The sequence below is a fragment of the Microtus oregoni genome, unplaced genomic scaffold (genome assembly GCF_018167655.1).
Source record: "Microtus oregoni isolate MIOR12 unplaced genomic scaffold, Mior012 000019F_ref0000042, whole genome shotgun sequence".
Lineage (NCBI taxonomy): Eukaryota > Metazoa > Chordata > Mammalia > Rodentia > Cricetidae > Microtus > Microtus oregoni.
Window position 1 is genome coordinate 18,706,249 of NW_024543078.1, and position 26,321 is coordinate 18,732,569.

Genomic DNA, 26,321 nt, shown 5'->3' on the forward strand with positions numbered 1-26,321 from the left:
GAGAATCTAACCAGAGTCATGGATGGCTTGAGTGTGGGGGCTGGGAATCGAACCAGCTTCATGGATGGCTGAGAATCTAACCAGAGTCATGGATGGCTGTGAGTGTGGGGCTGGGAATCGAACCAGCGTCATGGATGACTGTGAGTGTGGGGCTGAGAATCGAACCAGAGTCATGGATGGCTGTGAGTGTGGGGGCTGGGAATCGAACCAGAGTCATGGATGGCTGTGAGTGTGGGGCTGGGAATCGCACCAGAGTCATGGATGGCTGTGAGTGTGGGGCTGGGAATCGAACCAGAGTTACAGATGGCTGTGAGTGTGGGAGCTGAGAATCGAACCAGCTTCATGGATGGCTGAGAATCTAACCAGAGTCATGGATGGCTGTGAGTGTGGGGCTGGGAATCGCACCAGAGTCATGGATGGCTGTGAGTGTGGGGGCTGGGAATAGAACCTGAGTCATGGATGGCTGTGAGTGTGGGGCTAGGAATCGCACCAGAGTCATGGATGGCTGTGAGTGTGGGGCTAGGAATCGCACCAGAGTCATGGATGGCTTGAGTGTGGGGGCTGGGAATTGAACCAGAGTCATGGATGGCTTGAGTGTGGGGGCTGGGAATCGAACCAGAGTCATGGATGGCTGTGAGTGTGGGGGCTGGGAATCGAACCAGCGTCATGGATGGCTGTGAGTGTGGGGGCTGGGAATAGAACCTGAGTCATGGATGGCTGTGAGTGTGGGGCTAGGAATCGCACCAGAGTCATGGATGGCTGTGAGTGTGGAGCTGAGAATCGAACCAGCTTCATGGATGGCTGTGAGTGTGGGGCTAGGAATCGCACCAGAGTCATGGATGGCTGTGAGTGTGGGGCTAGGAATCGCACCAGAGTCATGGATGGCTGTGAGTGTGGGGCTGGGAATCGCACCAGAGTCATGGATGGCTTGAGTGTGGGGCTAGGAATCGCACCAGAGTCATGGATGGCTGTGAGTGTGGGGCTGGGAATAGCACCAGAGTCATGGATGGCTTGAGTGTGGGGCTAGGAATCGCACCAGAGTCATGGATGGCTGTGAGTGTGGGGCTGGGAATAGCACCAGAGTCATGGATGGCTTGAGTGTGGGGCTAGGAATCGCACCAGAGTCATGGATGGCTTGAGTGTGGGGCTAGGAATCGCACCAGAGTCATGGATGGCTGTGAGTGTGGGGCTGGGAATCGCACCAGCGTCATGGATGGCTGTGAGTGTGGGGCTGGGAATCGCACCAGAGTCATGGATGGCTTGAGTGTGGGGCTAGGAATCGCACCAGCGTCATGGATGGCTGTGAGTGTGGGGCTAGGAATCGCACCAGAGTCATGGATGGCTGTGAGTGTGGGGCTGGGAATCGCACCAGCGTCATGGATGGCTGTGAGTGTGGGGCTAGGAATCGCACCAGCGTCATGGATGGCTGTGAGTGTGGGGCTGGGAATCGCACCAGAGTCATGGATGGCTGTGAGTGTGGGGCTGGGAATCGCACCAGAGTCATGGATGGCTGTGAGTGTGGGGCTAGGAATCGCACCAGAGTCATGGATGGCTGTGAGTGTGGGGCTAGGAATCGCACCAGAGTCATGGATGGCTGTGAGTGTGGGGCTAGGAATCGCACCAGAGTCATGGATGGCTTGAGTGTGGGGCTAGGAATCGCACCAGAGTCATGGATGGCTGTGAATGAGTGCTGGATCCTCAGCAAGAGCATGAGTGTTCTTAACCACTGAGCCCTCTCTCCAGTCCCCAGGGTCTTTTAATATCGTTAGAAGTTAACACTTCCTGTCTAGAAAAATCTACAATGCCCAGAAGACCTCAGATCACCATGACCCCTTTGCAGGTCTTGATAATTTTCCCATTGTTTTCAAGGAAAAGCAAATATTTGGCTGTAAAACCTTTGCTGATTTTCGTATGGCTGGCTTCTTACTTTAAGGTTCTCTTAATTGAGGTCTCTTCACATGATGAGCAGACTTATTTCCTAGCTGAGAGTCACGGAGAGGAAGAGGGAATACGGCTTTTTTTTTCTATAACAAGAATTCTATACTCTAGGTACAGAATAGCCATGGTTTCTCTTACCAGCAACTTCTGCAAATTCTGGACAGGATCGCATTCCGAGGCAGGTGACTGGGTCAGTCACAGGCAGAACACCATACTTGTACGTGATGTGTTCCAGCAGACAGCTACTAGTTGGCTATATTTTGTTCTTTCTTCTCCAAAAGATTTTTATAATTTCCACTTTTTCAAAGGATTTCAACTTTGGCTTGTAACCATGCCAAACCCTCTCTACATCTAACCAAACAATAAGCCAGTCGAGCATCGCACGCTTCACCTTTACCATTCGGGATGTGGACATTCATCACCAACATATTCGTCTCCCATGCCTCCCGCCACCCTCCTTCCATCCAAGACAGCAGCCCTCAAAAGCATCGGCCAAACAAAAATGTATGGGGTAATTAAATGGATATTTATAATTAGAACTTAATAATTTGCATCGGGGACAAATGAGCTCTGATTTTAATCTGCAGTGCATTTAGATTAGCCCGAAGATAGTGTAATTTGGTGGTTTATAGGCCTCCTCTCAGATTAGGAAACAATACCAGGCCTTCAAACGCATCGTGTCTGTGTCAGGCGTGCGGTAAGAAGAAGATGCAATGAAAATGTTTGACAGTGTGAAGGCAGCCATAAATTACATGACAACTGTGTAAAAGTCATGATGAGACAAATAAAGGACTGACCTATAGTGCTCCTGACTCATCGTGACACACGCGACGCCCTGCACCAGCGTCTGCACAGCCAGCGAGTTCTTAAGCAGGGAGCTACTTAGCGCCAGGAGCACCGTAAATTATCACTAGTCAACAGCATTGATTTTTTTAGGAGACATTTCAATCAGGTCGAAGTAGAAACGGTACCCAGTCCATCCAGCAGCCTCCTTGCCCAGCCACGGCCCCTCTGAGGTCTCCTCTGTCATGGCTCTGTTAAATCTCCATTGGGCTCAACATCCACTATTTATTGTAGCTTTGCCACATCCAGGCACTTGGCTGGAAGGGCCACCAGCCTGCCTCCAGGGACATTAAATTCATGCTTACCTTTAAGGAAGGCAGAACCAAAAGAGGGGGAAAAGAAAAGAAAAAGGAAAAGAAACAAAAGGCCACCATCAGAGATCTGGCCTGATTCTTAAGGGGATAAAAGGGAAAGTAGTGGGGACAGAGGGATGTTCTAAAGTAATGTGCCCCTTTTATCGTCCTGTTTTCTAGTCTAGAAGTTCCAACAAACAAAACCAAGAGCTTCTCTTCTGGGGCAATCATGGAGTCCCACTGAGTTACTGAACACACACACACACGGACACGGACACACAAGAGAGCAAGTGAAAAGGGCAAGAGGCAGGGCCTTGACAGAAGCCACCGAGACTGCACAGGCCATCAGCCAGCAGAACTGAGCCAGAGGCGTGGGGATCCTTGCCCACCAGTGTTCTCAGCGGTCACTTCCACTGCCCCCATCAGCTCAGAGCATCCCCTGGGTACAAGCCAAAGACAACATTTTGGTGGTGGATCTGGGATAGAGTAGAGCTTTCCAAACAACACTCCCTTCTGCCAACCTTCCCCTCCCTGGACCGCCTCGGACACACAGTAGGTGCTTCCAAACAAGATCGGCTGTGGAAATGATGGGAGGCTGGGAAGAGAGCACTGTTTGCTTAGGGATACATCGAGTAATCTACAAGAAACCTCAGGTCTTGCTTCTGCAAACACTAATATTAATAGTGTCAGACTTTTCTGTGGAACAAACGGGAGGGGGCTGGGGGAAGCTAAAAATTTGGCTCTGGGGAAGCCAGAGGTGGACTTGTTGACTCTACTTTCCAGGCAAAAACTTCCCCTGAATCTTCCTGCCTGCCTTCCTGACTTGCCTAACCATGACAGACTTCAGCCAGAAACAAAACCTCCTTGAAGCAGGTTATTGCCTCCAGAACCTGGTCTCCCAATAGCCACCACTCACTCATTCTCTCCCTCTCCCTCTCCCTCTCCCTCACACATGATCTCTCACACTCACACACCCCACACACTCCCCCCCCACACACACACACACTGTAATCCTGACTCTAACACCTGTTAGAGGAGACACGGAAACAAACGCAAGGAGACAATCAGAACCGCCGAAAGCCAGACTTCACAGCCCTCAAGATGCCTGGTCTCGCCATCAGTCCACCTCCATTTCCTAACCAAGTCACACAACACCAGGTAACAAATTCTCCTACTTCACAGGACGGTCACCAAATGTCTATAGCTTCTAGACACATGTGAAGCAAGGACTTGAAAGCAGTATTCCCACTCTTAGTCAGCCCTCCAGTATGCCTAGGACACCCTCCCAGACCAGACAGTAACACTCTTCCCTTTTCCAGAAAACTGGAAAAGCATGACCCCCAGAAGCCTCAGGGGAGCCGAATGTCCATCACCACAGCTCCCTGCCCTGCAGGGGTCAGTCCGACTGTAGGAAGCTGTCTCAGGTGGCACAGTTCTCCATCGAAGGGCAGTCTCTGAAGTACTAGGGATCATCAAGGAAGTTGCCAAACACTGAATGGCTCTCCGTTTTCTCCCAGAACTAATGGCACCAATACAAGCACTTCTTTGGGGCGGGCGGGGCAACAGCACATCAGACAGAGACAAGAGTCACTCTCAAGTGCGTCCTGCAGAGCCTGGGATTTGTGTGAGTTCTCTCTTACCTGTCTTATGGACCCGAGGACATAAGAACTTTAGGTTGCTGCCTTTTCACAGAGAGGTTAAATGACCTGGCAATCTCTCCAGCCCCCAGTTGGTGGTGAAGCAGGAAGTTGACCCAGGCATGACTCCCTACAGCCATCACACGCCCAGGAAGCTGCTCCTCATGAGGCAACAGGTATCTCTGACCAGAGTGAGGTCCCACGCTGTGGGAGCATCCCCGATGCCCCGTCTCATCAGTTCCAAAGTGACTATGGACCTCTCCAGACCTGGGGATCCCGCTCCACAGGCTCACATCAGAAGGAATCCGCTGGCCTGTTCCCCTCACCCCATACCTCCTCATCTCACACCTGAAGAATCCCACCGAGACCCCAGTTCTGAGTCATCGTCATAACGGTAACTGGCCTTCGTAAATGTTGTACACTAAGTCCAATGACTCTACCATCCTCACTGGATAGTCCCCCCACTAGGAAGTGGGTCCTACAGTTTCCCTCACTTTATAGTTGGGGAAACTGAGGCCTGAAGAGACAAAAATCAAGGTCACACAAGTAGAAATGACACCGTCTCTACAGCCTCCCTCCGCCGTATTTTATGTGTTCAGATGCTAAAGAAGAAAAGAGAGAAGATGAAACACATTTTTAAGGGCCATTTCCCCTTTTGGTCTGCTTCTCTTTCTTACCAGTTCAGTCACAAAGACATCCTGGTGGAAGAGAATCAGACCGCCTCTAAGACTGAGTTTTGTGGGTGGCTACTGAATGAGCCCACAGGCCCCCCCCAAATTTTCCCAATTTCTAGTTGCTACTAAGTAAGGAGATTTCCTTTTAATGCATCTCCCTATGAGGCTGAGGATAGAAATATGGTTTCATCTCATTACATAGGGATATTTGAAATTATGTCTTTGCAAGATTATGGGGACAAAAACAATGTGTGACCAGCATTTCAGACTGGTCCTCAGACCACTTGGAAGCCCTGGTGTTCCCTTGCTGGAATCCTACAAGGACAGCTCGATGGGGGGGGGGGGGGGGCAGCAGCACCTCAGGTGGGAACTGGAATCTGCCTCTTGCCAGCACAGAACAGGGAAATTCAATTACCTCCCTGACTGTTGGTGGGAGGGCCACGGCGGCACACTAAAAGAGCTAAGAGTGTCAGAGAGTTATTGGGCTGGTCGCTCAGGCTTCCAGCACTCATATGTGGAATGCATAATGTCACAATAAGTCCAAAACACAGAAACAGACTGAAAAAGATAAGATAATCGGGACAAAAGCAGCCCCAGCACACAGGTCTGCCATGGGCCCCGTGTGGGGAGAGCTGGGCTGCCAGCATGGACACGTTTCTGGGCCTCTCTCGAGATTATCGTTCTCAGCCACCAAGAGATTAATTCACAGGTGCTTTCCCACAAGTTCAACTTTAGCCATTAAAAAAAAAAAAAAATGTTTCCACCAATTTCCTACCTGCAGACGCAGGCCCACTGGGCACGCCCTAGCCAGCAGCACCCAGGAGCTTACACACGCTGGCCTCCCCAGAACACATAACCCTTTCGGATCCCAGGCCCTCTGGGTACTGGCGTTATCACAAGTCTTCCCCCCCCCCCCCCCCCGCACCTCAATGGCAAGCCAGGAAAGATGATAGAACCCCAGTATGTAGCCAAAAGACTAGCCTCAACTGGTTCAAGAGGGGGAGAAAAAAATCAAGCTCTCTCTCTCTCTCTCTCTCTCTCTCTCTCTCTCTCTCTCTCTGTGTGTGTGTGTGTGTGTGTGTGTGTGTGTGTGTGTATCTTCTGCCTTTGGCCAAAAGACCTAAGAACATTTGATGTACAGTCAGCAGGTATTTAAAAAAGAAAAAAAAAAGAAAAGAAAACCGGAGGGTGGGCGGGAGAGGAAAACACTGCAAAGGCTTGACTGCACTGAGGCCCTGACACGCTCTCATCTAAAGCCTGGCCCACCGCCAAGTTCATCTGTTAATGGACAGCCACAATCCAGCCCTGCCCCTCCCCCCCCCCCCCCCCCCCGCCTCCCCTGCCCCTCCCCAAGTCTTCTCTGTTCTCCCACCTCTTTGGGGGCTCCTAAAAACTAGACATCGATTATGTCTGCGCTTTCCCCTTTCTATTCAAAATAAGCAAAGTGCTTCAAGTTCAGGGCGCACCCTGGGACCCTTGACAAAACAATCTATCATTCTGTCTGCTAAACCAGTCTGGCTACCCCATAGCCAGGGAGGCCAGGCTGCCGACGTACAATTTTCCCTTTGTGCTCCCTCACTCCTGCCACTAACCTTTTCTTCCCCACCTTCTCCGGCGGAGATGGACTTCACCACTGTTGCCTAAGCCCCTCCTGGCAACCTCAGAGACTGGAGAAAAGAAGGAAGCTCCTGGGCGCCCCTCCCCCTCCTCCACCCTCCACACACCCCGTCCCCTTAGACCCACACTCTCTCCACTGTCACCCAGGGAACAAATGAAACGCAGGAACTGCCCCTTCCTTCATCCCCTGCAAGAATATTTTAAGTGAGTTTTTTGTTTTAAATCATATCCATTAATTTACCCTGACTTGCAATTAAATGCGAGTACACTTTTTACAACCAGTACGGAATGTATTAATTATAACTACAAATGGTCAAATGAGAGCACAGTCCCTCCTAAAAATATTAATAAAATGCATAATAAATAATATTAATGAAACAAAAATAGATTCATAAGCCTTGGCCGGGGCTTTTATTATTTCACGAAAGGGGAAGTGCAGCCAACGAAACTTGTTCCGCACACTTTGGCAGAACTCTGACCAACCACCATCATTAAACTCTAAAAGAGTGTGCTTTGGCTACTCTCTGGCTTCGGGGGCAGGGAGGGATGAGGAGGCCACCATGAGAAGCTGGTGGCCCTTCTGTCCGAGACAGGGTTAGAGACACGGCACACATGTGGCCAAGGAAAGCTAGCCCAAGGTGCTTGAGCTTTCTGAGCCAGGCCCAGCTAACTGTTCAGGCCACCTCCACACACACACTGGACAAATGAAACCCCCAGAACTTGAGTCAACTTCGAGTCTGGGGTTCAGCGTCGGCATCTGGCTCCAGGCACCCCACCCTGCACCAGTGCTGGAAGCCACCTTTGTCCCTGTCACTGTCCCTGCAACCTGTCCCCACATCAGCACCAGCTCTGCCTCAGTCCGGCACACCCTGCCCTGCCCATCCCCCACGCCACACACCCCCGGGACAATTGCATCTAATTAAGATGAGGAAGGAATTTGCATTTTCCTTTCACTGCACCCCTAGTAATCACACAAGTTCTTCAAATTTTGAGAATTTTGTTCCCCTGCTAATTATTTCCCTCATTCTGCATTTCAAGGCACAAAGACAGCCTATCTCACTGGTGGGCTATTAATAGTTCAAAGTTTTGCACTCAGAAGGTAGGGTGCCCCCCCCCACCCGGTTAAAATTATTCTATCATTTCCAGTTTTGTAAAAAGAATGCTTTGGGGGGTTAATTATGGGTTTTGTTTGGGGTTTGTTTGGTTAGGTCGGTTTTTTCTTTTTCTTTTTCTTTTTTTGAATTGTCTTTTTTGGTGATGATGGCATTAATATTTCTTCAAAACAGCAGCTTCATATTGCATATTAGAATCTGATCCTACAATAGTTACTGTCTGCCTGGCTTACTGATTTATAGAACCCTGGTATGTAATAGAAGAAAGAAAAAAAGAAAGAGAGAGAGAAAACTCTTTGGCATAAGTGTGTGTTTGCTGATCAAATTTCAGATCATGTGTTGTTCATTATTATGACTTGACTTGAAATCAGTTTGCCAGAGTGAGATGGATTTCTCCTTCCACCCCTCTGCTCCCTTTCAGGACTTGGAAAAGCAGAACAGTTTTTGTAAGGTACATCTAAAGCCTGAACTGGATTGGATTAGAACAATGTCTCAACATCTGTAAATTCTCTCCGAATACATTTTGGAGCAGTTTATGCAAAGCCTTTAAGGAGTTAATGAGATTGTCCTACCAACAAAATTTAATGGTGATTTAAGAAATTCTAATACTTTTCACCGACTTCCTGCAGACTCATTTGTGTGCTGACATTTATGCAGCTTCTCCACTACATAACAATCCACCCTGGGTACACTAGATCATGCCAATCTAGCAGAAGGAAATCTGGACTCCATATAAGCACAAGTTTTCAGTCGGATTCGACTCACCATTATGTTTCAATGTAAAGTGTTATTATAGCCGGGCGGAAAGCACAGCTACTCCACGCTCACGTTTTTAACTCTAATGCTGTCATCTTTCTTACCGCTTCTAGGGCTGTCAGTATTTACATTCCAGGAAGTTAAATAAACCTACATGGCAAAACTCCTGGATAGACTGAATAATAAGGCCGCGGTGACCAAACTGTTTACCTCTACCTTGCGAGGATCCCTCTCTTGTAAAGTTTGGGGGGAGAGACAGAGAGTAGGAATGAAGGGAGTTGGAGAGAAGAAAGGGGAGAGAAAGAGAGAGAGGCAGAGAGATTCACACACTGGCTTCCACATGTCACAAAGACCTCCTACCCACAGGCTACAATACCGAAGCAGAGTGGCCAAGTTACTCTTGCCCGTTTTTGTTTTGTTTTCTTAAATGCTAAGGTCACCTGAACACCCCCTCTCCTGTCCCCTCTCACCTCAACATAAAAATATGAAGATTTTTTTTGCCCATTTTCAAATAGCAAATTATCCATTAGATTTCATCATATCTTAGTAAAGCAATTACATCAAGAAAATGATAGTGCGTGTGGAATCAATTATGCATGCAGTTGGCCGGAGACCAAAGGCTGTGAAGTCGGAGAGGGCAGAATCGTTCGACACACACAAATAAAAAGCCCCTGCATCTCACAGATGGACCCCATCAGTTCATCTTACTGCCTAAAAAGTTCATGCACTTAATAATTTATTTGTGTTCTGGATACTGTTTCCCAGCTGAATATTAACAACTTTGAACTGAAGCGTGCTTTTAGCATGGTATGGATGGGAGTCACAGTAGGGCAAGGCTAGAGCCCTCCGAGGTTAAAATTATAGTTGTGTTTCTTATACACTGTTCATTCTCCATCACAATTTATTTTCTTTCATTAAACATTCCTTTTAATCAGAATATCAGTGTCTATGTTCTGATTCTGCTTGTTAACCAGTGGTAAACCCATAAACCAAAGACGAGCATCAATAATACAGCACAGGCTATTCCCCAGCAAAACCAACACCAACATCACAGGCTCTCCAGAATCGGAAACCGTTAGTTAGCACCTTGTTTTTACAAGCGGGTCCCTCATACACCTGGAGGGAGGCACAGGGGCATCTAGAGCCCCCCACCCCCCCCCACCCCCCCCCCACCCCCGTTCACTTTGGCAACTAGAAGATACAATAGAGCTCAGACCAGAAGACTTGCTGGACCTCCAAGATGAAAGAGCCATCCTAGCCTGGTTCCCAGACACAGCTGAGGTGCAGGCGTTTATTTTAAAGGAGCCAATGCACCATTCCATGTAGCTTTCTTCCTTCCAAACGGGGAACCTGATGTCACAGCGCTGAAACATCCAGGCCTCCCTGCCATCAAACCACTAACAATGGAGCAGCCCAACTGCGCCTGGGGAGAACAGAGGTGCTCAGTCCATCCTTGTGTGTGTCTCTGGATGGGCCTCAATCACACACACACTTACATTTTACAGTCTTCTCCCCACATGAGAACAACTTCCAGCCAACACATCCACAAACTGTACTTAACGTTAAAAAGAAAGAGGATAACACATATGTAATTCCTCAAGGTTAGACTCCTAACTCCTCAATCCACTAAAGGAAACTTGGCAAGAGGATGCATCATTTCGCTCCTTTCTGCTGGGGCATCTGAGGAGGAGAGCCACTGAGGCAGCTAATACACAAAACATGATCAAAAGTGATTAACAACAGCTTCATATGCAAATTGCATTAATGAAGGAGTGCAAAGTCATCATGTAAATTAAATATGTCAAATCTCTTGGTGAACTTTCAATCTTGAGAAGAAAAAAACACGGCTTTAATTTTTTTTACACCATCAATTTTGCAAGATTGAAAATCTAAGAATCTTGGTGTTATAAACAATTTTCACCTTTTTTTTCTCCTTCAGCAGGCTGACAGGCCAGCCTGATGTGCACCGAATGTACATGTTAATAGGCCAATCAAAAATGCAAAACAATTCGCAATTACTGGAAGGACCTAATGGTCATTAGAATTTACAACTAGGTAATGAACTGAAGTCTGCCCACACCATGCATATTCATAAAGCAATTTAGCCTTTGAAGATTAAAGAAGTGCTTAAAATTCAAATGAGCTTTAGCAAATTATCAGTAAGATTCATCCAAAAAGCAAAGGGTTTTTCTTCCTATGATTTCCTCATTTTTTTAATGCAAAATTGTTATATCTTCCAGACTGAGCTTAAACTAAACATAGAGCCTCTAGTCAAGCCAAAGGGGCTAAGAGACAGACAGAGACTGCAAACATCGTTCCGGACTTTGTTCATAAAACTAAGCCCTTAAGAGCCAAACGTATCTCTAAACATGGTAATTTATCAAAAACAGCCCAGAGTTGCTTATAGGCAACACTACACAGTTCTCCAACTGCACAGATCACCACGCGCCGCCGCCTCCACCCCCGCCCTCCCAGAAAGCCTTTCCCCCTCAAGTTGCCTCTCCTGTGTAAACATCCACTGTGGTAGAAAAACAGCTTTTTCATCAGCTTGGAGTGGCATGCCGTTTAGAAGTTCCTGCTTCCAAAGGGAAGAGAGCAAGAAGGCAAAGAAATGGGAAAGGAGGGAGAGAGCACTGTCTGGTTTACTTCTGGGAGCGAACATCCGGTCCTTTGGTATTTGGAGTCCCCACTGCCCCCATTCTGCACAGGCAGCACTTAATTCAAGAGGAAAGGGTCACGCAGACATCAGCTGACATGCAGAAAGTTGGGTGTGCACCCACCAACAGCAGCAGCCCACCCCAGTCAGTGGAAAGTCTCGTGGGAATTTGGATTTTCATGCTTCCCAATTACCAGTCTGGAGAAGCCTGTCCTTGCCTGCTGACACCTCACTAACCTTCCGACATTTAAAGAAGCCTGGTGGCAGAATTCCCAGTGCACTGCTCTTCCCGCAACCCCACACACCCCACCCAAGGTGTAAGTGTGTTCGAGTCCTGCCCCAGCTGGTGGACGAGCCACACTGAGAATAGCAGCTTTCAAAGGACCACATGTCCATGCTGGAAGCTCCAGTGCTGGCCCCCAGAGCATCTATGCTGTGGGGGTTTCTTTAAACTATCGAAAAATATGACAGTAATAGCTTTCTCTGCCACTCTTCCCTCGCCCTACCCCTCATCTCCACCTCAGGCGTCTGAGATAGTCAATCTTACCAAAAATGTGGGTGCATTGTGAAGTAAAAACGAGGGGGGAGTGGGAAACCTCGTGTTCTCATCCTGGTTCCCGGGGTTCCATCTTAGCAGGCCCAGCCTTAATGGGAGCCACACTGTAATGTGTATCAGAAAGGAGGGAACGTGGGGCTGAATGAGCCACAGGTCCACAGTCCTGACCAATTCTGACACTAATGTTACTCTGCGTGAGCAGAGTTGAGTGAGGGCTGGTATGGGATCTGACAGGGTAAATCAGAATTAGATTAAAGACAAAAGTTTAGAGACCCGTGCTACATTGCAGGGCAAATGGGACTTGAAGGCCAAATTTCCCCCTAACTGCCTTGGAGTCGTTTTCCCTATTACAGCCTCTACCTACCATGCTTCTGCTGGCCACTCACACAGGAGACTGAAATATATACAGGACTTGGGATAGTCCTCTTTAAATACAGTACCTCTACACTTACTATACAGTGATTGTCGTGTGGTCAGGAACCTACAGGCAGCAGGCTGCCCCAAGCAGATAGCAGGGGAGGAGGGCCCAGAGCTGGGACAAGCACAAAAGACAGGTCCAACGACAATGCCTGCTGTCAGCAGTTGAATTATTTTTATACAGGAATTTTTATCTCTATTGTACAAACAAGTACGTGTCTGTGCTGACTTGTTAAGCAATCCACTTGTATGTAGAATAAGGCGGGTTTTTTTTTTCCTGCTTGCTACCAGTCACACAGCTCCGAGATCAGAAGAAATACATGGTCTTTGAAGCTGCTCAAATGTTTTAGTTAAAAGGACAGCAGTTGTTTTCAAAGATCCAAGAGTATCTTTATCAGAATTAAATTTTTCCTTATTGATTTTTTTCCCCTTAACATAACAAAAACATAACATGAGAAGGTTACGATTTATTATTTAAAATGGTCAGCCTTAAAATCATTCTTCAGTAGCTAGTGCTCACTTTTAAATGGAAAAGAATATTTAAAAAAAAATCTTAAGGTGGAATGAAGTAGGAGAAACTCCTGAGATTGGAATTTTCACATTGGTTAATGCATTGTTTTAACTGTAAACACAAAGGAGTTTTGGCTGGGGCAGGAGTTAAAACAGGCGGGAAAATGGTTCATTATGGTTGGCCCCTTAAATGTAAGCAGGCCATGAAATCATGTTATACCTAGAGTCAGGATGTGGGGAGGCTACATTCTTTTGTCCAGTGAGATGCCCTGTCTTTGAAACATAAAAAGTCAAGATTCAGCAAGCCAAGCACTGTGCTCCCCCTAGGTAAGAATCGTATTTCCCAAAAAAATTAACAGATGCGATTTTTCCTTCAGCATTCTTGAACTCATATTACATATCAAGACAATGAACAACTAAGGGATGTAAAATTCTGTGCCCTGTGCTTAGTGGGTGGCGTCCCTGTGAGTTTTAGAAAGTTCAGGAAGAAAAGGGAAGAAGGGGTGGGGTGCAGCAGCACCTGTGGCTGTTTTGGAAGCCTCCTCTGCTGCTCACCCAGACAGTCCCTGCCTGATTTTCATGGGAGCTTTCAACTGGTGGGTTTGCCTCTATCCAAAAGCATGATCAAACTGGAGATGTAACTGTTCTTCACCAAGGTTAACGACAGTAAGAGCACAAACAAAAACTCACTGTGAGTGGCCAGAGGTCCCCAGGTACCCCCTTAGTCAACATACCTGCTCCAAGGCCCCACTGGGAATTGCCTGGTGGAGACGGACTTGGTTCTGAACAACACGCTGCCAACCCTGTCCAGAAAAAAAGGTGTGCAAGGTGCCTTTCTCACCTCTTTTACACGAGTCTCCAACAGATCATCTCACGTCTAGGTGAGTATAATGTGTTGTTTAGCACTCTAAGAACTTGGTACTTTATCTATCTAGGTGGATCAAAAAGGAGGAAGGAGGGAGGACCAGGGGAAGCCATGGAAGGCCCAGCCTACCTCTGGTGCATGTCAGCCGTACACAGCACAGCGCCTTAGAGGAACAACCTGTTCAGGTAACCCATCAGCAGTGTTGCATCAGACTGCTGGGTCTCTGGGGCGACTCAGAGTTGAGCCACCCCAGCTCCCTGTCGACAAACTTCTAATTCGCCAGCTCTGCCCGTTTATTTTTCCAAGTGTTTTGTTTCAGGAAACGTGTGTATTTTGCTTTGTATGTTTGGTGGATTTACCACAACTGGTCCTGACAGCTGTTGATTCTGTTAAACGAACACATTATAAAAATTCTCTATAAAAACCTCAAGCAATAGCAGACTCAAAAATATAATGAAAAAAATATTTTAATGGAGCTCCAATTGAGAGAAGCTTTTCAAAGAGAAGTATAAAGAAAGGTACAGATTCCTGAAATCAGCAGTGTGGGGGTGGGGGTGCGTGTGAGTGTGTGTGTGTGTGTGTGTGTGTGTGTGTTTAATGGGGGGAAAGGGTGTTGCAAATCACCACAAATATTTACACTGTAATCCCTTTGTTCAAATCACATACTTTTAACAGTAAAAGCTGGGACTGTGGCTATTTAAAATGTTAAATATTCAAACGCCTGTAATTAACCATATGAAACAAATTATGTCGCATTGCTCCATACCAGCACAGGCAAAAATAAAAAAAAAATTAAACCAACTAACTGGTTAACTGGTGGTGGGCTGGGGGGGGGGGGGAGGTGGTCAAGTTGGGGAGAGAACTCTGAGAGGAGGAGCCGACGATGTTTCCATTTTGCTCCAGATCAGAGGAGAACAGGATGGGAACTGTGGCATTGCGAGCATTCTTGCATTGCTGTCGCTCACACTGGGCTATCTAAGTTTATACAATCCCCAGACTAGCTGCATATTAAGCTTGCTGTGTACAGCTTTATTATGGTGCAGTGGTGGAAGAAGCATTAATATTCCGACTCCACATCTGACAGGGCATTTACATGCGCCCATCTGAGCGGCACCTGAGAGCCCCTCCAAGGTGCAGTAACTGTGCGCCTATTGTAAAGGCAAATGAAGCTCACCTATTCCCTGCTGGGATCAGAAGTGACCTCGCCACCCCCCATGCCTCGAATCCTTCCCTTGCCAACCTAACTCAATGCCATTGCAGAATGACGAATGAGCTCAGAAATAGACCCCAAGTTACTAACCCTGCTAAGAACAGCAAAATCCTTTGCTGAAATGTTTTAAAATGCACAGGGAGTGTGCAGCTGGCCAGTAAAAAAGCAGGGAGACAGATTCCAGCGAACCTAATATGGAATACGTCACATTCTAAAACTGATTAGAAATACAGTCTGATGTTTACTGGCTTCAAATTGAGCTTGGCATCAAGCATACTGGCTTTAATAATGCTGGCATTTTAGTATTATTATTATTTTAAATTTGCCTTTGGTCTCAGAGAACACATGTGGAGAGCTAAAGAATTCTTATTCGTCAGGTTGCGTTTCCTGGAAATTAAGTTTGTGACAGAAAATGACTCCAGTAGCAATAATATGGTTCGTGCTCAAATTAATTAGGTCATTGTTGTAAAAACTACATGGCAAATTACAAAGGTAAATTTACAGATATTGGCCAGGGCTCCATACCCTGGCAGGAAAAGGGAAAAGCAGTTTAATAGTGCTGATTTACCTGGGCCGCAAAAGGAACACAGCAGAGGTACAATGGTCAATTTTCTATTTGTATTACAAATAACAATACTGGTCATTCTCCATTAAATTATATAGTCTGCACATATTTTATAAACTTTACTATGTCCTCCAAATTGGCACATAAAATAAAGGCCTGTTTGATTTGAAATATTAAAAATGGACCCTACATTTAAAAATACATTTTATCTTTGAAGTCACAACCCTGCTGACATAGCCATGACCCAAATGAAATCTGAACTAGCAGAAAGCTACTAAAGATCCTTGGTGATTAAATCTCACGCTAAAATGTGGCAAGGTGCCAGCCTGGGTCCAGCTTGACGCTGTGTGTTTTTTACTGAACGAAGCTACTACTACTACTCCATGTAAAGATGGACTGGAGCTTGAAGTGAAATCTGCCTCAAATAGTTGCTTTGTGCAATAAAGAGTGCAAACAGATCAACCAGGTAGGGCAGCCTGCCACCCAGGGACATCTTCTGGGGCCGTCCTTCCCCCCAAGGGAAGCCAAACTTTGCTCCTCAGTGACAGCCGTGAAAAACCACATTTGTCTCTTTTCCTTTATTAAGTACCACAATAAGACATCATGAAAATCGAAAATCTGTATCCCAAGTTTGTTATATGCCCCCAGTTTATCTCTCCCATACTGGCCAAACACAGAGGCTACAGTGTGAAATTAATGACCTCCCAGGACTCTAAAATGTGCCATTAATATGCCTCCAACTGGCCTCTTCTCTGAACTGAAGGTGTCTGTCCTGACCCAGCCTGGCCTTTTCCTACGCCCAGTTGTATTTTCCAACCCATGGACAGCCCCACAATTAAATGCCACATTCCCTGGGAGGAAGGTGTGCAAAACATACTTCTGATCCCTTAAGACGAGAGTGCACAACCTGCCCCACAGGATGGGTTGATTTTAGAAATTACAGCATTTGGGGTTTTTTGTTGGTTTGTTTTAGTTTTCAGAGAATAAACACAGAGCATGGGAGGGGAACTTTGTCCCCCTCTGCTTCTTTTCTTGAAGGGAATACATATTTGTGTTTCTAATAAAAGGCCATTTTTACATTAACTGTCTGTAACAGCAGGAGACAGCAGAAGGAACACAATCTCCTCATCACACACAGGATGCTCTCCACATCACGTGAACCTATTTTCAAAACTATTATTCCTGAAAGACGCCCTTGGAAGACGCACGGTGCCTCTTTTCTGTGCCACCCAGAGGGTAACATCAGAGGAACTTTGAGATCTTTGGGGTCTTCTACGTTTTAGATTTTGTTTTTCTTTTTCTCCTTTTTTGGTTCTCCAAAGTAAATTTAGCAGCCATGCGGGCCACCGTGTTTAATTAAGCTTTCAAAAGTCCTCTGACAATGCCAACCATTGTAGGACACTTCTGTGGCTCAATCACGCAATCACTGTGACAGTTCTATTTACAATGTGTCTTAGAGTTTCTCTGACATTGTACTTTGACAAAACATCCAAGCTGCCAGTCCACAACCTTTCCCTGTCTTATTTACAAATACAGCTTGCATACAGTACTCCCAGTCCCACGAACATCAGTCTGTGGGCAGTGGCCTCACAAATACGGCCTCCCTATGAAAATGCTAGGCATTTGTTACAAAACAACCTCCCCTGCTCTACGGACTCTGAAGGTAAATAAAACATTTGCCAGTACATTTGTTTCTTTGAATGGTGGTGTTTTCCGGTTTTTGCTGCCACACTGAAAATTGACTTCAGAGATCAGTATTTTTTTTTATTCAGGATCATACAAATAAAGAGAAATAAAAAATAGATAGTCATAATAAAATACTGTCATTTATAGTCTCATTTACAATTAATATACAAACACATCCTCCAGTTCAATCTAGCCTAGGCAAAGAATGAGAATGGGTACAAAGAGAAAGGGGAAGTTAGTTCTGTAAATTCGGAAAAGCAGAATGGTATCACTTGGTTTACCTGTAAGTAACATGCTAATACAGCTGCTTTTAATATTTCCCTGCTCATTAGAGAATCTCTCTTGTGTTTCATTAGCCAGACCAGTTGCTCTGTCTAGGCGGATGGTTCCAAGCACCCCAGTGAAAATGCCTGTATTCTAGATGCTAGGGGAGGAAAAAACAAGTGTTCCATCAGGAGCAGCAGGCTGCCCTGCATCTTAGCAGATTTCTGCTCTCCCATTCCGTCTAAAAGCTAACTTTATGATAGGCTAATCCTAATTTAAAGATTCCCATGTGCAATGAGCCAAAACTTCAAGACTGACACTGGGAGATAATGTTTGGGGCCTTTTCTGTGAAAGAAAAAAACAGTTTCGTACTCGCTAATCTTCAATGAATATTTTACTCATCATAAAATAAAAGACTCAAAAAAAAATAGAGAGAGAGAGCTCCATCAGTCAAAGGCTGCCCCTATCTGTCGATGGGCTTCTGACATGCATATTGATGAACTGGACCACACAATATGAGCTGATAACAGCCAGTTCAATGAAGACTGTTCCAATAGCCTCTGTGGGTAATAATCACAGAAGGCTCTGAATAGCTAAACAAAACTGGAAATGCAGCTGGGCCATTGCCTATGGAAATAGGTAACATATATGCATGGTATATGAGAACATACATCCATCTAGTCATCAGGCAAAAACATCCTGAAAAAAACAAAACAAAACAAACAAACAAACAAAAACCTCAGTTAATTCTGGGAGGCCTGAGCACAGCCCACATGCAAGCTATTTCATTGCTGCCCTTCAGAATTCTACCTTACCCTGTTTCAAATTCTATCTTTACTGAGGGAGATTTCATCCCTGCTTCCTGCCTGGAAAATGGCACAGAGCACACAGCGAACTCAAACCTGACTCAGATCACTTCATAAAGTCTCTCCTACCCAGCAAGCTTAAGTGACTGTCTTTCATGTAGCTGCCAACCATATTCTTGTAGTCATTCACTGGTGTACTTCTTCCCCAACAGAGACCCCTGCTTCTCTCCTATGACACAGTTCAGATGGCTACTGAATGCTTACTGTTGGGAAGCCTGGTAGACTTGGTATGGAGGAACCAGCGGGGGGTACAAGTCATCTTTCCAGAACCTTGCTTCAGGGGCACCTGGGGTCCAGAGCATCAGAATTTATGTGCAGTGGTAGAACGTTAATTTCGCTATGGGAAACCCTTAATTCGTTACTGTGAATTACGAGAAGTCATGATTCTAGTTACTGACATCTTACTTGGAGATGTGACCAGGGTAAAAACAGGTGAGGAGGCACAATGGAAGGAATCAGGATGTTGCAATTATTCCTGCATGAAAGGTTTCCCACACCTGAATTGCATGTATGTACTCAATGAGTATCAGAGAGAGCTTTCCATTTCAGAGAAACAATGTACCATTACCCCTAGAAATAGATCTCAAATTTGCAGCTTTTTTTTTTCTTTTTTTCATTTTTGGCTTCTTTAGGCTCTGCTATCACACTAGTTTTTGAGATATCTCAGGATCATTATGATTATGGCAACCAGTGGGTTAAGGGCTATTTCTTTCCCAGTACATCAATGTAGAGTCACAACAGCACAAGTCCAAAGCCCTAACTATTTAAACGGCTTTCCTCAGCCTTCAGATCTGTCTTCAAAATACAGAGGCCCTGGTTTTCAAACTGGCTAACCTGCAACCGAGAAACCTATTTAAGCCTTCAGGAATACAGTGTGGTTTTAATTCCTGCCTGACAGACACTGTGTTTTGTCTTTTAAACGAGCAGCTCGATATGTAAATACGATGTTACATCACACAAGCCTTCCTCCATATTTGGTGATTTAGCAAGGCTTTGGATCTCCAAAGACGACAAATCCCCTTCCGCCTGCTCTTGCTTCATTAATCATGCCTTACACTTCTGTGCATTTTCCTTCCAGTCACAAGCCAGCACATGGAAACGGTCATTGCTACATCCTACGGGAGGGGGGGATAAAAATCTTAACCTCCGTGTCTCGGAAGCTCAATGTGGTAGCGTCTAGAAAAACACTCTACACAAGCAGCTTTTCTGGCAGCAGAGTCCTTACTTCACTAAAAGGAAAATACCTGAGTATTATTGCAGAAAGCATTAAAAAAAAAAGAAGAAGAAAGAATAAAGATTAAAAAATGCCACACTTGATCTTAATGATCATATTCCAGACTTGGGGGGTGGTGGCTGTAGAGGGTGAGGGTGATACGCCATTTAATCCCCTCCAGATCACTGACCTATTATGGTCCAACCATTTCAGAGACAAGTTCCAAAAGCCCTGTGACTATCTACGCTGCCTTTCCAAAAATGAGCAGGCCTGCTTTTGTAGGGTGGAAGCAATGCAGAAAGAGATTGTCTCCCAGATGTGGCAGGCCTGTCACCACAGAATCTGCTTTTGCTTTGTCTGATGTGCTAAAGCAAACAGGGTTTTAAGAGCCACTACCTAGTGTTGCTGTTTACCACTAGGGCAGGGAATTAAAGTCCCTCTGTTAGCTTTTAATTCCATTTCCCTGGAGCTGCTGAGAAACCCACACACCTAGCTACCTCCTTGGTAAAATTAACAGAGAGAGAGAGAGAGAGAGAGAGAGAGAGAGAGAGAGAGAAGGAGCTATTGAATATGTGCATGCATTTTTTTTTCAAGAAAATTTTTGCATTAGGCTAGAGAAGAAACAGGGGAGCCGGTACTGGACATTTGTAAGGATGACATGTGGTTGTGTAAACCACAAACAAAATCAAGATACATCTGTCAAAACCACATCAGAGACAAGAGAGAGCACTGAGAAGCATTTATCACTGAGCTGAGGAGGCAGGCTGCAGGGAGCAGCCATTCCTGTCAAACCAACCTTTTGAAATTTCCAACATGCCCTTAAACTTTTCGAGTAAGCATGTCTGTGCGCTTCAGCAACTGCCCTCTCTACTCTGGCCTGGCCAGTCGAAAATGGCATCTTAAAGTCAAGGTCACCGTGTCATCCCACGACGGGGCTGTGTTTAATTACAGCCCCATACAGGCTGACAGCCAGTATGGATCCAAGGCTAGCCCTGGAACTCAGTTAACTCCTTCCAAACCTTCAGACAAGCCATTGGCTCAACCGCAATGCCTATATGGCTACCTTGCCTTTTATATACATCACCAGCCCACAAGTGGACACTGGAAACTGAGGCAGGAGTAGTAAGGTCCAACACATTAAAATAAAAAGGCAAGCAAGGGGAAGAAGAGAGACCTGGTACTGTCAGAAGCAGGCAGAGGATGTCAAGTGTGTGGCACTTTCCCACCTACATCTGACTCAGTAAGGTGGGGAAAACATTATTTCCAGCAGTCTGGACGGAAGCAACAGGAATGATGATTTTTAACAAGACTTCCATGGACAGTCACATGGAGAAATACAGACGGCCCCTGAGCATGCCTTCCTGCTCCTACAACACCTCTGCAAACGAAAAAGAAAGCATGCAAACAGCTTTTCTCCTTGCTTCTCAATTACCTGCTATGTGTTCCTGTTTGGGGCAAATTCCTCTAGATGACGTTGATAGACAATCGTCATCCTCTGGTGTGACCTGGATGCCAACCTCCACAGGATTGGATGCCTTTTTCATCTCGATTGGTGAAGGGGAAGGTGGCTTATCCACAGCTTTTTCTAAGCAGAGGCTGCCATTGCATTGTTTCCGTTTGTGCTCGATAAAAATAAGAATGTCCCCCAATGGGAAGTTCATCTGGCACTGCCCACAGGTGAGGAGGTCATGGTCCCCTTCTGGAGCTCCCAACGGGCCGTGGTCTGGTTCATCATCTGTAAGAATGGCTTCAAGAGGTTCGGCTGTAGTTGAAGAAACAAAAGCACAATTCTTAGAGAGCCAGTGTGGAGAGGAAAGGGAGCACATACATGCTCAACCCCACCCCCACCTCACCACACGAAGATAGGGGTGGGCAGCAACCTCCATCTAACACCCCCCCAAAAAGTGTGATAGGCAACATATGATGTGGAGGGTTATCAATAACCAAGTTAATTCATCAATGAGGGTGGCCATCATGGTCTAAATGAAATCCCTCTGACTTGAATAACTCTAGAGAACACACACACTGTAAATTTTTTTGAGAAGAGTCTGACTTAATAGTTAACACAATATAAAGAGAACTTAAATAACAATTACATTTAAAACGTGAACTGAAACCAAATTTGCTTCCCCTCCGTACAGTAAGTTAACTCTTAGGCCCAAGACTAGAAGAGGTGAATGAGCCCACACACCCTTAGTGGGTATGCGCACCAGCTGTGCATGCGTGGCCTCACAGCAGAGAAGGCTGCTACGCCACCCAGGACTCCGCCACCCTCACACTGCAGCCCTGAGGAAGTGACTTCATCCACCTAACTAGCCATCACAAGGCAGTGAGTCTCACACCGCCAAGATCTTTCTGTCCTCATCCTCAGCTACTCCACGAAATCAAAGGAATATCAGATTCACTGGCACTTCTCAGACACATTCACTAAATGGGACAGTCTTGAGTACTTAAGAAAATAAGCCAATTAGTCGGGGTTTTTTTTTTTCCAATCTGCAGAAAAGAATGTCTGAAATATTCTAAACATGTTGGTACTTGGTGGCATCCATGACATAAAAATCAGAGTGGACTCCCAAGCTCACACGTCAGAAGGCTGGGCATCCTTTCTTCTGAGTTGAGGTGTTTCACCTAATGTAGTCAAAGTTGACTAATTTTCTGAACGGGCTCCAAACGCTTCATTACGGGATATTTCTGCACTCACAATCACCAGCCAGTGTTATAACAAGGTAGATATACGTGGCTTTCTTTCCTATCTGCCTTTTTTTAAAAAACTTTACAACTCCAGCATCTATCTGAGCAGCTTCTATCTTTTTTTTTTTTAACCTTGCAAGTGGAAAAAGGGGAGCTGGGAAATCTTGCTTACACCATCTTAAAATACTAAAATGTAAAAAAAAAAAAAATCACAAAATACAAAACATGTCCAAGATGCTGCCAGTTAATAAAGCAAAGCAGACAACGTACAAGTCTTAAACAGTTAATCAGTCTGACCTTCTTTAGCAAGCTGCCAATTTCACATTTAATGAACTTAAAGCCACAGAGAATCAAAAAATAGATTTTAATTTGAGTGTAGAATATTGGAACAGATTTTGATAAAGTGCAAAAATCCAGTGAACTCAGGTTAAATTTATTTCAACCCTACCCAGGCTAGATGCTGAGGGGAAGATCTGGAGTAACTCCCTAATGTGCTGGGTGAAATAGTACTGCGAGCGTCCTGCCGAAGCCGCACCTGTCTCAAGTAGGACATGCCATCACTGCTCGCATTCGCTGCGCCTCCTAATTTAACATAAGGTCATCACGAGAATATGAAGGTTATCTCCCTACGAATGAAGACGGCAAAGCAAGCACTTAAATGTTTCTTTGCCCAACATCCTGATCAAAAGACAAACACAGAGCACGAAAGTATGCTTCCCAGATGAAGGAGGCGAAGGAAACCGCTCTGCATTGCGACCTCAGTCATTCCTCTCACATTTGCTTTCATTTTGACCAAGTCAGGAGGGGGAAGTCCTGACCCAGGAGCTCTGCTGCTTGAATTAAGTATTTCAAATGAACACTGGCAACTGTGGCCCTTTTGGCTGGCGTTGTTTAGCTGCAAGTTCTGGGGTTGAGAGACTGAAAGGCTCAGGGGGAAAAATTGTTCTATTAAAGGTAAAACATTTTTGCAAATCCTATCATCAGGATTCACTTGGGGTTTTGTTTTTGTTGCTGTTATTTTTATTCCCAGGGCCTGAAGGACTTCAGAATCTAGGAAGAGTATTAGGAGCAAAGGGGATAGTCTCTTAGATATCAAACAGTTAAAGGTAATTCGGTACCAAACAGACTTGGTTAAAGTCTTCTAAACGTAGTGACTGAACTGATTTACAATCAGAACCAGGAAATGAAGAGGTAATTCACAGGTTGCTGATTACACCTCCACATCTCACCTAATTAATTTTATAGGAGGCAAAGTTCTTGAAAATAACAAGATGATCAAATGTACAGATATAAAACCTGTAACCTCAACATTTTCTATGCTCTTAACGTAAATTATTGCTAATTAACAAGAATTATATCCTAATGTATGAAATACATTTAACATCGGTTTCCCTGAAAAACATTTGGCTAGCAATGTTCAGACAAATATCAAAACGTGTTTTTTATTATTGCTGCTGCATTTTTAAAAATCGGACCAAATGGGGCACAAAGAAAATATGAAAATACAATTCTCTTACTGCAGCCTACTGATTTGCATTGACATCCTCTCTCAGTGGCAATCAACATTTCCTTTCTGGGCATCAGATAATTTCTCTGTATTTTAATGCAAATTCCTCATTCCCTAAAAACATTCCTAACCTCAGCCATTTTACCCCCTCCCTTCAATTCAACTCCATCCTAATTCTCTCCTACAATACCACCCTTTCTAAGCTCGGGCCTAACTCGGTACAAAGCGGGGAGTCCTCGATTGAAGTGGAAGGGAGTGGAGAAATAATCACAATAATTAGCCGCGAATTCTCTCTACAAGGGGAGGAAGACAAAATGAAATGCTTCTGCTTTCTACAAGATAGACTGGACGGTCTCAGTCTCCCAGAGACAGCAGACCGAGATATATTTATATATTTGTATTTATTTCTCTTCTCCTTCCCCCAGCCCCGTTGCAAAATTTAAAAGAAGGGGTCAAAATCCTTATAAGAAATGTTGAGAGAAGGCTAGGAAATCAGGACTGCTGGGGAAGGGGGAGGGGGAAATGGGAGCTGTGTCTTCAAGTTTGCTTTCCAGGAGGCTTTTCTTAACACGATAAAGCAAACCGAGGCTGAAAAATTAGAGAGGCAAAGCAAAGAAACAAAAGCAAAGCCAAGGGCTTCAGGCCGGGGGCCGGGGCCCTGAGGGAGTAGGCCGCTTAGAAAGTGAAGTTGGGCGCCCGGGTTCCCCGGCACAAAGCGAGCAGCCTCCTTCCTGGCTGCAGGCTCAGGCCGCGCGCACAGCGAACACGTGCAGCAGCGACCCGCAGTCCCAGCTTGGAGGCGACGGGTGGCCCGGGGACTCGGCTGCTGCCTCCACGCCCATCCAGCCGAGCTACCGCCGAGCGCCGGCTCCCTGAACCCACTAGTTGGTGAAAAGGAAGTAAGGTTTGGAAAACTGAGCTGGAAAACCTGATCAAGTCTTGGCTTCATAGCGCACACCCCGAGAGCGGGTCCTGAAATTCATTCTGTGTGCACAGGCTAACACTTTTACTTTGGAAGATCTGTGCAAATGTGTTTCGCCCGTAATTCCGGGCACCGTGTGCGCGCCAGGCGGCGACCGCGGTTATTCATTATTAATGACGCTGCTAGCCCGCATCATTATGATGATAACTATTACTATTGTTGTGATTTCAGGCTTCCAGGCGAGAGCTGCAGGAGGCGGGGAGGGGGAGCGTCGGGTTGCCAAGCCGTCCGGTAAGACTGCGGTGGACGCCGAAACCTGCGCTCTGAGCGGGGCTGGGGGTGGAAAAAAGTGAACCTAGAGGCCAAGGGCAAACTTGCCATATCCCTGCTTTCAGTCAGGCCTCTAAGCTCGAGAGCGCTCTCCCACTTCCTCGAGACCAAAAATGCCTTCCCTGAAAGGACCCCGAAGTGTGGAGTTGCCGGGTCTCCTTGCACGTGGGGGTGTCGGCTGCGCGCCCCGGCGCTTCTCCACTACCCTAGCCAAAAGCATTTTTTTAAAGTCAAAATGAAGAACAAAGACCTAAAGGGTAATGGGGGGTGGAGAAAGGGAATTCTGCCTAACCGTTAGTTGCCCCCCACCCCCACTCTCTCAACGCTCGTCCCTCCCCCGCCGAGAAACGCCGGGCAGGGGGTGGGGGGGGGGAGGCTCTGGTACAGGTTCAAGTTCGCGGAGCTTTTCTTGATCTTGTTCTGCCTCCTAGCGACCAAATGGCTCATTCAGTCCACGTAGCTGAGGACGGGGAGGGGGGCTGGGGGTGTCATAGGAACCGGGAGGTTCCTGCCCTCTGAGCACCCAGAAAAATCAAAGAAGTGATCCCTGCCAGACCCCTTCAACTGGCCTCCTAGTCTAGTGTCCCTCCCCGGGACAGCAGAGATTAACCCTCCCAGTCTGCAGAGTCCCACAAGGGACCCAAGTGGGAGGAGAGTTAGTACTGAGCAGTTCGGACTGAGCCTCCCAGACTGTCCCTTGCGCCCCCATAGCATCCTTCCGAATGTCCCAAAGTCCCGGCTTTCCCGAGTCCTGCGAACACTGCCCTTCCTTCCCGCCGGTACCTGGCCGGGCTGTAACTTCACACCGTCGCGCGCCGCGTCTGCTCTGTATCCGGCGCGGCCGGTGGGAGTGGGGGCGGGGGAGAGCGGCGAGGGAGAGATGCGCGGGGGTGGGGAGAGGGAGGGCCCCGCAACGTGCCAGGGCGGGGGAGCTTCCGAAGTGTGTGACAAGTTCCTGGGCCCAGAGGGGGGGGAAAGCAATTCCCAATGAGCACCCCTCCCTCAACAAAAGCAGAAGAGAACATGGGAAGGGGGTCCTTCAAGCTTTGGTTAAAAATTAAGAGTCATAAATGAAAGGAGGATTTGATGGGGGGTGGGGGCGCTCCATGCCTTTCCTTACAGGACTCAAACTTTCTTAAGTGCCCACCACCCGCCTAAGCACACCTTCAGGTGGAGATAATCACCACAGCCGC

At 46.4% G+C, this 26,321-nt stretch overlaps 1 protein-coding gene across 7 annotated transcripts in view; it reads right to left on the minus strand.

The window, feature by feature from the left end:
• Bcl11a (BAF chromatin remodeling complex subunit BCL11A) overlaps positions 1–26,321 on the minus strand; it is a 97,914-nt gene that overhangs the window by 68,796 nt on the left and 2,797 nt on the right. For 6 of the 7 annotated variants that reach the window (XM_041669076.1, XM_041669077.1, XM_041669075.1 and 3 more), the window contains one exon: positions 21,111–21,440. In XM_041669076.1, coding sequence (XP_041525010.1) covers positions 21,111–21,440 — 330 coding nt within the window. Of the gene's footprint in view, positions 1–21,110; positions 21,441–25,911; positions 26,010–26,321 lie in introns of those variants that run through there. The other variant, XM_041669078.1, reaches the window with a different exon arrangement.